Below are 16,231 nucleotides of genomic sequence, written 5' to 3'. Positions count from 1 at the left end.
GAACTAGTTCAGAATTAGACCTACTTTCCTGATTTGATTCTATATGCACTTTCTAGGTGACCTTGGACAAGGCAGTTCCCCTCCTTGACTCTCTGTTTGTTTTTTCATTAGTGAAGGGATTTAATCTACCACTGAATGATCTCCAGAGTGTAAGGGAGAGGGACAGAGAGTTAGAAACATCAGTGAGAGAGAAACATTGATCAGCTGCCTCCTGCACACCCCCTACTGGGGATGTGCCCGCAACCAAAGTACATGCCTTTGACTGGAATCGAACCTGGGACCCTTCAGTCCGCAAGCCGATGCTCTATCCACTGAGCCAAACCAGTTACGGCTGCTTGTCATACTTTAGAGAGGCCCAAGTTCTTGTAGAATAGAATACTTTCGTAGTATTTTATTCATGGTTAGACCATAACCCAGTAGGAAAAAAAACAAAACAAGATTATTTTGGTCACTGGGAAATGGCATTATCTCTTAGTTTTTTATATGAAAGAGTATTAGTGAATGTTACATGATTTTCCCCTTTGCCCACCTTGAAGTACAGTGCTGTTTATCATTTCCTTTTAATATTTTAAGATTTAGTATTCACCCTCCAACGTGTGTCAGAGACTGGGCAAGAAAGTAGTCTTTAGAGCAGCATTTCTTCTCTTGCTGAATCATTAGGGAAGACATCAAACATGGCCATGGTGCACAGAGTCTTGTCTCAGTGCACCTCCATCAGAATTACCCAGAAAGCTGACTATGTCTTTAGTTGCCATTTTTCTACACAGAGGACATACTATGTCATAAAAAGCAGTACTTTCCTCTCAGAAAAGTTCCTTCTATAGTTCAAGGCTTTGTAATATATGATTAAATTTGCCTGAATGTTGCAATCTATAAGTAGATAGATAATAAAATCCCTCTGACAAAAATTGCAAATAGATGAAGAGGCTGAGGCTGTTTGTGTGGTGGTTAAGCGTGCACTTTCTGGAGTTGGCAACTGGATCCAAATCCCAGGTTTCTAGTTACTTCCAAGGTAATCTCTGTGACTCAGTTTTCTCATTGGTAAAATCAAAGTAGTAACCACCTGATGGGGCCGCTGTGGTGATTAAATGAGTCAATTAATGTAAACTATTTTGAACATTGTCTGGTCCCTCTGTACACTCAGTATATATTTATTTTCAGTCTATACACATAAATCAATAAATGTATGAAATGAATGCATATATTTCTACTCTTTCAGAGTTTACGGAAAAGGATCATTTCCTCAATAGAATTACTATTATTTGAGTCATGTTTGATGATCAGTAAGAATTATTAAATGTCACTGGTCTTTAGATTTGATATCAGGGCACGCTCTTTCTCCCTGTCTGGTACAGCGCTAAGGAATGGCACGGAGTTCTTCACATTCCCTCACCCACCTTCCTGCCACATTTGAAAGACGTTCCTAGCTCGGTTTTGACAGACAATTAGCATTTGACAGAAGTCACGAGCCGCTCTTAAATATTAGCATATTCCATGTATCATCTTAGATTTTGCTCATAATGGCCCTGAGATGGAGCCCGTCCCTCTCCCCTGTCTACCCTCCCAACCCTATTTACAAGTACAGATGGAAAAACTATTGCTAAGAGAAGTTTTCAAAAACTTGTGAAATGTTATGCAAAATTGATGCTATCACCTGGTATTTGAAACAGCATTTCTGCTTCCGAAGCCCACGCTTTCTCCATTTCTCCACAATCAATGTTTCTGAAAGTAAAAGGGGCCACATTGGTCTCCAGCCTCTGGTATAATTAGCATCGTGCTTTAATCAGGGAGGTTGACTGTCTTGATTAACCTTTATGATAGAATCATGTAAGTTTCGTATTTCTAGATGAGTATACAAAGGCAGCTGTAAATTAGTGGAAAAACACTGAGCTTGGATCAGAAGACGCATGTTTAGCTCCTGGCTCTGCCACTTACTATGAGTGTGATTTTGGCTAAGTCACTTAACAAAACCACTAACTTGATTTATTTCCTGATTAAAAAAAAAAGCTCTCATGCTGCAGAAAGTATTGAATTAAACCTAGTGTGTCAGAGTGTTGTGCCAGGGTTCCTTGTTGCCTGTAAAGGAGCATAGATATGTGAAAGGTTTTCTCTTTCCTTCAAGTTCTAATTCAAGCCCCTTATCCTCTTGGCCTGTGTTTGGTACGCTTTAGTTCATTGCATATCCTCTTTGTTCTGTATCCTATCATCCATTGATATGTTCACATGATATTTATACAACCTAGCATATAGTTACATTCATCTTTAAAGGTAATTTGTCAGTCAGTGCAGGCAGTAAATGGGTTATGTGACCATCACATTTAACTCATGGGTCAAATCCTATTGAACCCGTTTTATAGATTAAGCAACTAATACTTAGTAAAATGAAACATCTTGCCCTGAGTCACATAATTGGTACGTGGTAGAGGTGGGATCCAAACCCAAGCTGGTCGCCCTGAGATCTTGTTCTCTTAAGTGTCTGAGCCACACTGAGTATCATCATACTGATGAACAGTCAGGGTTTTTGCTTTGTTCTTCATTCCTCCCTCATGAGCCTTGATTTCCTGACTGGATTATATATTCCTTGAACTGGATATAGCTCACTTATATCTTGAGGACTGGTTTCAGGCCTCACTACTAGCATTGGTGGACAATTTAATGTGGATTTCACCAGAGGACACAGTTTTCTACACTTTTGGAATATTCTGGAAGCAAGGACCTTTACCTCTTTCCTTTGACTCGGGCCAGAAGCTAATTTTCTCACCATGTTGTCACTTAGATTAGATTTTCACAGGTCAAGCAAACAACGTTTTCTCTGTTATTCTCACCTAGACACTTTGCCTGCCTCCCCTCCAAAGCCCAGAAATCCAATGTGATCAATGCACCTGTGAGAGTTAGGACTTGTTTGCTACAGGTGGCATTGCTATTAAACAAAGAGCATGCCCTCTCTTCGCATCCGAAGTGACTTGGATCTCTGAGCAAGAACCTTTCTGACTCAAATGAAAACCACCTTGTGTCAGGTGAAATAGGGGGAGTTAACCATTTGTTTGCTGGTGTGCATTTCCCACGAAAAACTCAAAAACAGAAATTTACCTCAGCCATGGAAAGTGATGTGCCAAGCATCATATTTGCATATTAAAACCGAAAACGGATTTGCATGTTATTTCAGTGTGGGGTGTCACGTTCAGGCATCTGCCAATCCCACTAGATAGAAACAGCTCATAGAGTAGGAAAGTGTTTCTGTGCCTATCAGACTGAAAATCTAGGTGCCTCTGTTTTTTTGTTTTTTGTTTGTTTGTTTTTCATCAAATTGTCCTCACTTCAGGTTCATCATTTTCTCCTGGCTTCAAACCTGAAAATGACAAAGAAAAGGTTGAAAACCCATGTTTTATAACGGACTAGAGGCCTGGTCCACGACATTTGTGCACTGGTTTGGGGGTGTTCCCTCAGCCCGGCCTGTGCCCTCTCGCAGTCTGGGACCCCTTGGGGGATGTCTGACTGCCAGCTTAGGCCCGCTTCCTGTGCTTAAGACAGCAGTTAGACATGCCTCTCGCAGTCCAGGACCCCTTGCTCCTTATCTCCCTTCTGCTCACTGCTCCTTACCACTTGGCTCACTGCTCCTTAGCGTTGCTATGGAGGCGGGAGAGGCTCCCGCTGCTGTGACTGTGCTTGCCAGCCCTGAACCCAGCTTCTGGCTGCGGTGCTCCCCTTGTGGGAGCACACTGACCACCAGGGGGCAGCTCCTGCATTGAGTTTCTGCCCCCTGGTGGTCAGTGCGCATCATAGCGACCAGTTGTTCTGGTTCTTCTGCTCTAATGGATGCTTAGGCTTTTATTGATATTTGTTACATTCTAAAGGTCATCCATTTGTGACTATATTTTATTCAGATCATTTGAAATTATAAAGAAAATATATAAATTATTTATAATCCCCATCGTCCACATGAGCTGTTATTTTTTGGTATATTTCCTTCTAGTATTTGCTTTTTATTCCTACACAGACACACACTGGTATTCTTGCCTATACGGTGTGGGGCAAAAGTAAGTCTACAGTTGTTCATATGGAAAATAATACAATAATTAAGAAATAATAATACAAGCATAAACTCTATTTCTCGTACTCATAACTGTGAAGCCATGTTTGCCTCACCCTGTATATTTATATACATGTGTAATTATCAGATATACTTTTTAAAATTAATCTTATTTGGGGTAACATTGGTTGATAGGATTCTATAGATTTCAAGTGTACATTTCTATGATACATGATCTTTATATTGCATTGTGTTCCCATCACACAAAATCAAATCTTCCTGGCTGTATTATTTTAATTTCATCCTTTTTAAACATAATAATGGCAAGGATTGTGAGACAATCTCAATAGCTGTACACCTGAAGCTAACATAAAATAATGTCGAATGTCAACTGCAATTGAAAAAAGATATAAAAGGTGAAAACATATTTAGAAATAAAGAATTGGCAAAACCCCATTTTGAACCCAGTGAATGAGAACCACAGTTAGGACCAGAACCTGGTAAGAGAAACTATAATATGTGCTTGATATAACTTTATTAAAAGCAGACCTTCTAGTTAAGGATAGCTTTTCTATGGGACAATGCATAGAAAGCAGTGCCTTGTGATAAAACCTTTCTTCCCAACGTTGGAGGCACTACCCCTTTCCATCATTCCAGGCGACCAAATAAATATGAAGCGTCTTCTCAGAGAAAGTCATTGCCAGACACTGGTGAGGAATAATTAAAAAATAATAATACAAGCATAAGCTCTGTTTGTCATACTCGCAACTGTGAGCCCACGTTTGCTCCACCTTGTGTATTTATATACATTTACTAGTGTAGGGTCCCCTAGGCCTAGCCTGCCATCAGGGCTATGTCCACTGCCCCGCGACACCTTGCGCACTCTGCAGACGCTGCTGGAGCCCCGTGACGCTCTGGGGATGCTGCAGGTGTGCAGCAACACTCCACAGATGCTGCTGGCACCTCGGTGGGGGGAGGGGGAGGGGGGGGGGAGGGCCCGAGAGGTGCCCCATGCACCTCATGGTGACTGGTCATTTGGTTGTTTCGGTTGTGACGCCTCTGGCCTTTTATTATTATGATAATTATCAGATGTACTTTTTAAAATTAAATTTATTTGGGGTAACATTGGTTAATACAGCAAAGACCAATACCTGGTTTAGTTTGGAAACATAGGCTTGAACAACAATTTTTTTTTTCCATTCATTAAACTTTTCTTTCTTGAGTCTTGTTGAGGTAAAACCTACCAATGGAAATAATGTCCTGTAATTGTCTTGCCTTGGTGATATCAAATCACTTATGCCTAACATGCATAAAGCCTAATTAATGGAGGGAGGGGGAATGCATGTAATTTCTAGCTATAGTATTGTGGAAATAGCTTCTTATTGGGACAATATAAGATGGAAAGAGAGCAAACTGAGAGAAATCTTACCATCCCACAGAGGTAACTCGCTTTCTCCATTAAGGAGGGTCTGCCTGGGATTAAAGAGAGAAGGAGCAGTGAAATGTGAACTTTGGTTCCCTGGACAGTAGGCCTAGAAACAAGCATTCTCCAAGCCCACCATTCTTGAGACTGCCTCGACACATGGAAACTGAGAGTAGTGGGTGTGGAGAGGGGCCACTTTCTCTCAGCTCAGCCCACATCATTTTAGCACCCTGGTGTGCAAACACTATAGACCGCTTACTGGACACCCAGTACTTTCCCTTGGCTGCAGTAACACCCAGCAATTTCATCATGCTGTAACTCAGAATCATCACTTTTGGGCTATGCTTGCAAATTTGGCTTAGGAAAGGTGATTTAGAGGCATCAAGGTCTAGCATGAGAAAGGGAATATGAAAAAGAGGTTATAAGAAAATCAAGCTTCTGAAAGTTGAAGACTAATTGGAATCTATTTCAAAGCCAGAATCAAACTTTTAAAGTCAAAATTTTTGGTCTTCATTGTGCACTGACTATTTATTCTCCAAGAAAATGGAACTTACGATTAGAAGGACTGAGAGCATGCTGTTCTACTCCCCTGAAGCAGTGGGGAATGTTCCCTTATGGGTTTCTAATTGTTAATAGGTGGTTTACCTTGTCCCTCCCTTCTCTGTGGCCCACTTCTGTTTACCTGGAGCAGAAAGGATGTCCAGCAAACTTTCTCCCCTTGGTCAGAAGAGGTGCTCCTTCCATTAGACAGTGAGACACTAAGGAGAGAGTGGGATAATTCAGTGAGACAAAGCAGAAGAAACCTCAGGAAATTGCAAACTGCAAACTTGACACAGTTAAATAGGAGGTGGGGGGAGTGAAAATATCAGAAATATATTTTTTCTGGCAGGCTTTCAGCTCCAAAATGGGGCTAATTCTACCTTTTGAAAGAAGATAATTTCCATGTTTCTTTTTTCAAGAACACATAATTGAAGTTATTTCCATCCAAGAGAGGAATCTCTTGTACATCATTACAAATGGACAAGAAAAATGAGCAGCTCTGGGACCCGGAGAGATAGAGTATTCATTATCATGTAATGTTTCTGAATATCTTGGCCACCTTTTCTAGGTATTTTATCTGCCTGGACTATGCTTTTCTGACAAGGTTCAGATTTGCAGTAAGTTCAAGTTATCTAGCACTATGTAATGAGGAAATCAACAGCAGATAAGGACTTACCAGTGAAAATGACTCACCCTGAGGTCAATATCAGAGTCCCACAAGAGCTTTTGGGGAGCCATTTTATAAGATGGCTCCTTACCACATATATTAAAACTAGAGGGCTGGTGCACAAAATTCGTGCACTCGGGAGAGGGGGTCCCTCAGCCCAGCCTGTGCCCTCTTACAGTCCAGGAGCCCTATGGGGAGCGGGCCTAAGCCATCAGTTGGACATCCTTAGCACTGCTGCAGAGGTGGGAGCGGTTCCTGCCATCGCTGCTACACTTGCCAGACATGAGCCTGGCTTCTGGCTGAGCAGCACTCCCCCTGTGGGAGAGCATTGACCACCAGGGGCCAACTCCTGCGTTGAGCTTCTGCCCTCTGGTAGTCAGTGCACGCCTTAGCGACAGGTTGTACTGCCATTCTGTCAATTTGCCTTTTATTATATAGGATAGTTACATTGTTGATAACAAAGACTTAAGGCAGTGAGTGTTCTCCCAGGGGGTGTTCCCTGTTTGCACATTAGCTGGCTATCTACCATGCTCCCTTTTCTCTTTAGTTGGGGCAGTGGAATTCTTCTTTCTCCACCCAAGGAGTGTGGTGGTAGGAGAAGGTAGTTCACCTTTGGATGTTCTTGATCTCATCCCCTGCATGTAGTGAAAGTTCAGTAGGCTGAAGAAACCTGTGACCTGCCAGCTGCTTACTCAGATTCAGAATGCTGAATGAAGTTCTAGATTGTTTCGCAGGATGCTGACAAGTGATTCAAGTCCTCTTGTAAATGGAAATCTCTATAATAATGAGGTTTCCACTTACTCAGTGTGACTTTTTATAGATTATAAAGTGGCCATGATATTAGTATCTGTGATTTTACTATAAAAATCTATAATGATATGTTTCCTACATATTATGGACATAAAAGTATGATAGAATAGAATCAAAGGAATCTTTGCAAATATCATTTTGCGTATAAAGATAATAAAGTTTGGGGAATAGATCAGAATTATGGGACAATTTGAAGGCAAAGCTAAGATTAAAGAGATAAATGGGTCTGTGTACTTATTCTATGTAAGAAGAAGTTTTATATAAATACTAGTGGCCCATTGCATGAAGATTTGCGCAACAGGCCTTCCTTCCCCTGGCTGCCAGCACCGGTTTTCCTCCGGCACCCGGGACCCAGGCCTTTGGTCCGGCCGCAGCAGGGAGGCTTGGCTTCTCCACTCCGGCTGCTCCCAGTCCCTCCTTTTCTTTTTTTTCCAGCTCCTTGAGTGGAGCCCAGGGAGGGCTGGAGGCCTGGGTTGCCCCTGGCGACCCAGGCCCCCAGCCACTCCTTAAGCGGAGTCCAGGGCCGGCGGGAAGCTTGGCTTCCTCCTTCACCAGGAGCAACCCAAGCCTCCTGCTCACTCCAACTCCGTGGCCGCCACCATCTTCAGTCATCTTCAGTCTTCACTCTGCACCTGCGTATGCAAATTAACCACCATCTTTGTTGGGTTAATTTGCATAGTCGCTCTGATTGGTGGCTGGTGGGTGTAGCGGAGAGACTTAGTTATGTAGTGATGGTTAATTTGCATGTTTCTCTTTTATTATATAGGAGTAGAGGCCCGGTGCACTGGGGGAGTAGGGGGTTCCTCAACCTGGCCTGCACCCTCTCACAGTCCAGGACCCCCGGGGGATGTCCGACTGCCATGGAGGTGGGAGAGGCTTCCGCCACCGCTGTTGCACTGGTCAGCCGTGAGCCTGGCTTCTAGCTGAGCAGCACTGACAACCAGCAGCACTGACCACGTGTGTTTTGCTCGCAGAAACAGTCCTCACTTTTGCACATTCTCACCCGTTACTTTTACCTAGATCCAGAATTAGCTGCAATATTCATATTAAGCCCTCCCTGGAATGATAATAAGCTGGGCCCCTAGGAAGAGAAGAACCATGGCAGAGAAGAACCAGTTGCAGATTGTGAACATTTTCCTATAAGATCTTCATTGTAGAAGAAGAAAAACATAGAAAAACATAAATAGGATGTAAATCACTGTCCCATCACTTTCGGCCATTAATCTTTGAACATATTTCTGTCCTGTCTCCCTTCTGTAAGTAACAGTTTCAGGCAGGCCACTCTGGTCAGTGGCTGGCATCTCTCCACAGGGTCAGCACCTTCCTACTTGCACCTCATACAGCTGCCACTAATGTAGTCTAGCTGTGTGCACAGAAAGAAGAGGCAACAGACTTTGGTGAGCACATTAGCCATTAAATTACTCATAAATACCATGATGTCTGGAGCATTTTTAAGGTATCATTCCAATGCCTTGGTGTTTGAGATGTTTGCTTATATCCTTCCTCCCTCCCTTCCTCCCTTCCTTCCTCCCTTCCTTCCTTCCTTCTTTCCTTCCTTCCTAATATCTGGTGAAATCCAATTTATCCTTCAAAATCAAACTAAGAGGACTTCTGCTTTTTGGCAGTTTTCTCCCATCTCAGAACACTGAATTCATACCAGTGTTTTAGTATTTGCACTTTATTGTAACTACCTATTATCATGTCTTTTTCTCTTTCCTTTTTTATGTCTCTTTCTTATTAAACTGTGAGTTGTCAGAAGCAGGAATCCTGAATAATTTGACTTTATAATGATAGTGCTTAGCACTTTACAATTTCTTAGAAAAAGGTGTTAAAGGAATTTTAAAGGAGTCCTCTAAAATCTCTTTCTCAATAACTCTCATCTGTGGGTCATGTAATGTATTTCACCTTTAGGCATTTCAAAGAACACACATAATAGTGATTAATATTGATACTTATAAGACTGTCTTTTTCTTAGAAAAGGCTAGAGGCTTTGTTTATATTTGTTTTGAAGTGCTATTGTTTCACTATTTAGCAGTAAACTTCCACTCTGAAAATATCTTTGCTTAATTGAGTCAGTAGGTAAAAATCCAAGTTATTACAGAATAATAAAGTTAGAAGAGCCTGGAGAGGAAGATAATGGGAACACTGAGTGGCATTACAGTGTAGCAGAAACACACAAACTCAGCACACCTGGTTTCAGTCAGGGCATACTGTTTTTCAGTGGTGTTACTTCTCACAGGGTTGATCACTTATCTTCTCTGAGCCTCAATTCTTTCATCCATAAAATGGAACCACAGATCACATGGGGCTGTTGTATAAACACTTGAGATCCCATGTGTATGAAGGCAGGCATCTTGAAAAGGGGCACACAATATGAGGAATTATTATTATGCCACAATGAATAGACTGCTGATACTATTCACTCTTCTACTTCTATTTCCTAGTAAGAAATACCAGCAATCCAAGATCAGCATTTTATGAGATTAGAATCTCAAAGAAAACAGTCTTTCCAAATGTGTTATTTCAGAAACAGTATCACAAGCAAATAGAAAGGAGTTTTTAATTATATAAATAAAATAAATGATAGATTTTTCTTAAAATCTGTGAAAAGCTGACAAGTACTCTGAAATTGGAGCTGTACTTGAAATATAAGTGCTAAGGGTAGAATCTGAATTGCTTAGATGTACAAAGGACAGACAGCGTTCTTGCTGCCTTTATTTAGGTTAAAGGGAAGCAGATATTAGGCTCAAACAATGATGAAATGTGTCTATGCTCTGAGGGTCCACCCTAAACCAGGAAGCAAGAATTATCAAGTTTTCTTTAATAGTTGTTGATTTAGTTTAGAATAGCCAGCACCATTAATATTAGCTCCTTTAATTCTCACACCAATTATATTGGGCAGGCATTATTTGCATTGTAGAGGAGGCCCTAAGTTTAACATTTATTGTCTATTGAATAAATGAGTGATTCTAAGATGGGCTCTTGTCCTGACTTTATTATAATTAGCCCTACCCTAAATTTTTTGGGTATGAATTTTCTTACCTCACAATGAGTAAATTGAGGTAATGATTCTTCAGATGCTGGCAGGTAGCTTTAGTTTTAGTCTCTGTCACTTGCCCCATGTCATAGTTTATCACTGCTTTGAATCCCCAATCCAAATTGTCCAACAGTGAAATAAAACTCCAGGTGTAAGGATAGAGATAAACATAAAAAATTATTGGCATTTTCAGCCTTTTGCATGTCTGCACTCCAACTTTCTGTACATTTTTTAAAACCTAAAAAATGGATGATAAATAATGGAAGAAAAAAGGCCAAATAGGTAGCAATTAACAATTTTACATATGTTTAGAAGGCATTTCATAGCTTAGATATCACACAAATAATCGATATCCATCTTGGAGTTGTTGCAATAAATGTTGGTAGTAAGATTAAAACATTAGTACATGGATTTGTACTTTACTGGATTTTCACATCAGTACATCTTTCAGTACAGTGAAGATAACTGGGGAATGAACATGCAAGTTTTGTTGAACTAATTCTTATAAACTATTCATGACAGGAGAAACTCTTGGCCAACCATTTTAAGAATCTGTAAACATAAAGGAAGAACATCCCTGCTCTCATCTCTTCCCACTAACCATAGTGGACATCATCATCATCATTTCTAAATCTTCTATAACAGTCTTTCTGTTTTTAACACTTTGATTCAAGATGTTGGAGGGTGATATTGGAAATGGTCCAAGTCATCATATAGCAAAGGACAATATAACACATGCCCTCTTACTTACACAGCACAAAGCAATTTACCTCTGGCATCTGGTCTTTCTTCTTTCTCCACTTACTTTGGACTCTTGGTTGGTCACCTGAAGTGTCTTTCACATGGCTCTTAATTCCATTACATTGCTAGAATCCTGGCTCACCCACTGATTAAAACACCAGCCCAGTGTCAATGCCACTGATTTAACTTCTCCGTTTGATATCTAGCTGGTTGTAGTGCTGGTAAGAAAAACATTATTCAAACTCCTTGACTGGAACACAAGGCCCTTCACCTTCTGGACACCTGTATTCAATAGATGTGTTTCATTTTCTATCTCAAACATTATAAATATTCCAGAAATACACAAGCGCCAGGAGCTCCTTATGCCACTTTAATGTGAGGAACCTCTTTTAGCTGAATATGTCCTAGTCTGTGTCACCACCTCTGCTCTGGAATTCTTCCTCTCAGGCTATATGAGAGGTGGCATTTGTACCCTGATGGTGCACTTTCTACAGTTGCTTTATCTTTCATTTTTGATGTGCCTTTATCTCTCATTTTATTTCACTATAAGCTCCATAAGAGGGAGGCTCTATGTATTTATCATTTTGATAAATATAAAGCTGATACATAGTGACTCCTAGCAATTGTTGAATGAAGTAGCGTCTGTTGTACACATGGATTTCTAAAGCCTGATAGATGATGCATGTGAATCAACTGCTGTGTCCAAGGTGAGACACAAAACTACTGATAAAACCAGGTATAAAACCCAGGTCTCCTAATAGCCGTGTCCAATGCTCTTTCCTTTACAGTGTGAACACTATTGGACTGTCTTGGTTGATGTCTAAATTGCATTTAAAGGACTTTGTGTTTTCTGCTTTACAGAGTGGACAAATGGGATCAAAGGGGCCTCCAGCTAATCCACCCTCATTCCGCCCTGAAGATGAACTAGAGCACCTGACCAAGAAGATGCTGTATGACATGGAAAATCCACCTGCCGACGAATACTTTGGTGAGTGGTCCCAGAGCTGACTTCTGAAGTAAATGTCCTGTCCTATTTTCCTTAATTAGTAAGTAGGAGTATTATCAGCTCCAGTGGTAAAGGACTAGAGTCTGCATGCATTGGAGTTGGTATCCATGTGCACACATCTGAGTGTTCTGGAAGTTGCTTTGTGTGAGACTGCCATAATGTGATATCTGTTTGGCTTATACTAAAATCTCAGGGGTACTTCAGAGTTTCGTGAGATACATTTGATTTAAAACTTAATTTTTGATCATTTATTAGCTTTTTATTATGCAGAAATAGGGCTTTTGTGTGTATTCAGGTCTAAATATTAATATACAAAATGTGGAATTGGGCAGTGTCCAAACTCTGTGCTCTCAATCCTTTTCCCTATCCAAGTTCAAGGAAAGGATGCTCCCTTTATATATTTTTTAACTTCTCCCCTGTCTAAGCCTGTGAATAATTATGAACAATTAATCCATCTGTCCATTCATTTAATGTGAATTTATGAATTACATGCCAATTATGAGGTGTTATGGATACATAATTGTCTTCCAAGAGGTTGTAATTATTCAGAAGAGAGAAGAAAAGCACAAATAATTACTAATGTAGCTAAAATTATTAAGAGGCATGAGAGATGCTTGCTTAGGTCAAACGTTATAAAAATTTAAAAGTTCTGTTCATCGCCCTGACCGGTTTGGCTCAGTGGATAGAGCTTCGGCCTGCGGACTGAAAGGTCCCAGGTTCCATTCCGGTCAAGGGCACATACCTTGGTTGCGGGAACATCCCCGGTAGGGGGTGTGCAGGAGGCAGCTGGTCGATGTTTCTCTCTCATTGATGTTTCTAACTCTCTATCCCTCTCCCTTCCTCTCTGTAAAAAATCAATACAATATATTTAAAAAAAAAAGCTCTGTTCATCAGGAATGCTTTATGGAAGAATTGGTGGCACTTGAACCTGGACCCTAAAGCATACCTCTCAGGTTTTTTTGTTATGAAAGATTCCTGCCCAGTCTGTTGGAGATCAGTATTTTTATAGAGTATAATTAAAATTAGTTACTAAGAAAATGAAATTAAAAAAAAATACAAAATGGAAGACCTACGTTTTACCATTATCAGACTTAACAAGGATAAATTACTCTATTAAATTGCTGTAATTTTTTCTAAATACTCTCTGTATTTGTCTCATCACAGGGTGACAAACATTCCTTAGTCAGACACCCATCCGTTGACCTAATTTTCAGTAGTGCTGCTTTTTAAAAAAATATGTTTTATTGATTTTTTACAGAGAGGAAAGGAGAGGGATAGAGAGTTAGAAACATTGATGAGAGAGAAACATTGATCAGCTACCTCCTGCACACTCCCTATTGGGGATGTGCCCGCAACCAAGGTACATGCCCTTGACTGGAATCGAACCTGGGACCCTTGAGTCTGCAGGCTGATGCTCAATCCACTGAGCCAAACAAGTTAGGGCTCAGTAGTGCTGCTTTAAGTACATATGGAGAAAAGACATTTGGGGGCATTGGGAAGGCACAGAGGTGGGAAATTGCACTATGCACAGGGCTTGTACTTCTTCAAGTTTTTCCAATTTGCATGTCTTCCCATTTGCTTCTTATTGGGGAATATGTATTAAAAAATAAACAGAAAACACTGGTTCAAAACCACATGGTAGGTGGACTGGGTTAGGATGTGAAAATCATGGCATTTATTTGTAATCAGAAGATAGCATAGCTTAGCTAAAAGCACAATAGTGAGAACTTAAAATTTAGGTTCTGTCCCTCTCTTCCCCTCGCTGACTAATCACTATTGCCATGTTCCTCATCCATCTGAGCCCCGGAAAAGGTTCTCTGGCATTTCTTTCAATACTAGTAAGATAATATGGAAACAGCATCAACCCAAATAAATGTAACATAGCTAAAAGCTAAATATAAGTAGATATAGATTAACACAAAGACATGGAAAACAGTAAAAAAAAGTATCTACTTATTTTAAAATATACTATAAGTATATTATGTTCTTGTCATTGATGTGAAAGAAGGATATATATTGAAATAAGATAAACTTTTTTAAAAAGCATGTTAAAAGTGAAAAGTATGTTCTCTGTATTAAAGTATATTAAAAATGAAAAATAATAATACCAAATATATATGCTTCAAATATCATAGCAGAAACTACCTAGCAATAAGGAAAAATATGTTAATGAATATATATATATATATATATATATATATATATATATATATAGCACTTTGGGAAACATATAAATTAACTATTATATTTGCCTTCAAGAACTATCCTAGCTCTACTACTTACTAGCTTGGACAACTTCAAAACTTATTAATCTCTCTAAATATTTGTTTTTGTTTTGCTTTATCTTTAATATGGAAATAGTAGTTAGCTTATACTGTTATCACATTGAATGAAATATTTATAGAAAGCACTTAGCCATGTTCTTGTAATGTAAAATATGCTCAATAATCAAAGTTATCCCATAGTTTAAGAAAACAAGATATGCCCCTTAAAATTAATTAATACTTGATTTAAATTTAGGTTCCTATAAAAAACAGAACATATGTCATGCATTGGTAAATAATCATTACCAAATGATCTTTATAAACCATGATAAAAATGTGGAATGATGATGAACTTTTATTGAGTGTTTATGATATGGCAATACTATTCTATGTACTTTATATGTATTAACTCATTTAATCCATATTTAAAAAATATAACCCTGTAAAGTAAATGCTATTACTATTTCCATATTAGGAAATTGAGACACAGGAATATTAAGTAATCTGCCCATATCAACAACTAGTCAGTTTTGTGACTGGATTAGAATCCAGGCTCCAGGTCTATACATTTTGTTATTTCTAAAAGATTTTCCCCCAGCTTTCTTGGGGTATACGAAAAAACTGTACATGCTTAATGTATGCAATTTGGTGGGTTTGGACCTATGTATTCATTTCCACTGCCATCACCACAATCCAGGTTATGACCATATTGGCACATCCAAAGGTTTAGGATAGATATTTAGAAAGGTTTCATGGAGAATACCAGCTTTGTACAGATGGAAAATAACAGAGGATATTCTCTTCTAAGTAGATAGAATGAACAAAATATGACTTGAGGCCAGGATTATTCAAGGAAAGTTTGCTTTATGTGGAAAACATACAATAAGTACCTATTAGATGCAAGTTATCCTTCTAGATGTTAGAGACATATGGAGACAGGCAAACATGACTTACTTTAAAGGTGCTTATAGTCTAAAAGGGGATGGGCACAGAGTTATGGTGTTTAATCATAACTCAAGATAAAAAGTGACAAGTGAGTTCAAAGTTCTTTGAGAATTCAGAAAAAAGAAAGGACATCCTGAGGCAAGAATGGAAAAGTTTTGTGGAGTAGTTAGCCTTTGAATCAAGTCTTTAAAAGTATGCTAATAGAGATTTGCAAGTGTGATAACATTATAGAAATGAGGTCATTTCTGATTATGGGAATTTTTAACATGAAGGGTTTAAAACCAGTGAAGAGAATCACCTATGTTGGAAGGAATAAATATTGGGAAATAAGATTGGAGAAATAAGTTGAGAGCAATACGGAGAGGACTTTATTATTTTGTTTTTATAATTTAATTTTTTAATTACAGTTGACATTCAGTATTATTTTATATTAGTTTTAGGTGTATATCATAGTAGTTAGACAATTATATAATTTACAAAGTTATCCCCTCTGTAATTCTAACACCTGGCACCATACATAGTTATTATAATATTATAGACTATATTCCCTATGCTGTACTTTACATCCCTTTGACTATTTTGTAACTACCAATTTGTACTTCATAATCACTTCACTTTTTCACCTACCCTACAACCCCTCTTTCATCTAGAAACCCTCAGTTTGTTCACTGTATCTATGAGTCTATTTCTGTTTTGTTTATTTATTTTGTTCTTTAGATTCCACATCTAAGTAAAATTATATAGTACTTGTCTTTTGCTGTCTGACTT

The 16,231-nt window shown here is 39.1% G+C and overlaps 1 protein-coding gene across 3 annotated transcripts in view; it reads left to right on the top strand.

The window, feature by feature from the left end:
* Positions 1–16,231, top strand: part of LPP (LIM domain containing preferred translocation partner in lipoma) — a 655,957-nt gene that overhangs the window by 476,056 nt on the left and 163,670 nt on the right. For all 3 annotated transcript variants that reach the window (XM_014452226.2, XM_023750563.1, XM_014452224.2), the window contains one exon: positions 12,110–12,236. In XM_014452226.2, the coding sequence (XP_014307712.1) occupies positions 12,110–12,236 (127 nt within the window). The remainder of the gene's footprint in view (positions 1–12,109; positions 12,237–16,231) is intronic.

This window comes from Myotis lucifugus, unplaced genomic scaffold (genome assembly GCF_000147115.1).
Source record: "Myotis lucifugus unplaced genomic scaffold, Myoluc2.0 scaffold_14, whole genome shotgun sequence".
NCBI lineage: Eukaryota > Metazoa > Chordata > Mammalia > Chiroptera > Vespertilionidae > Myotis > Myotis lucifugus.
The sequence above is the reverse complement of the archived record's forward strand: the minus strand, read 5'-3'. Positions and strand labels throughout refer to the sequence as shown.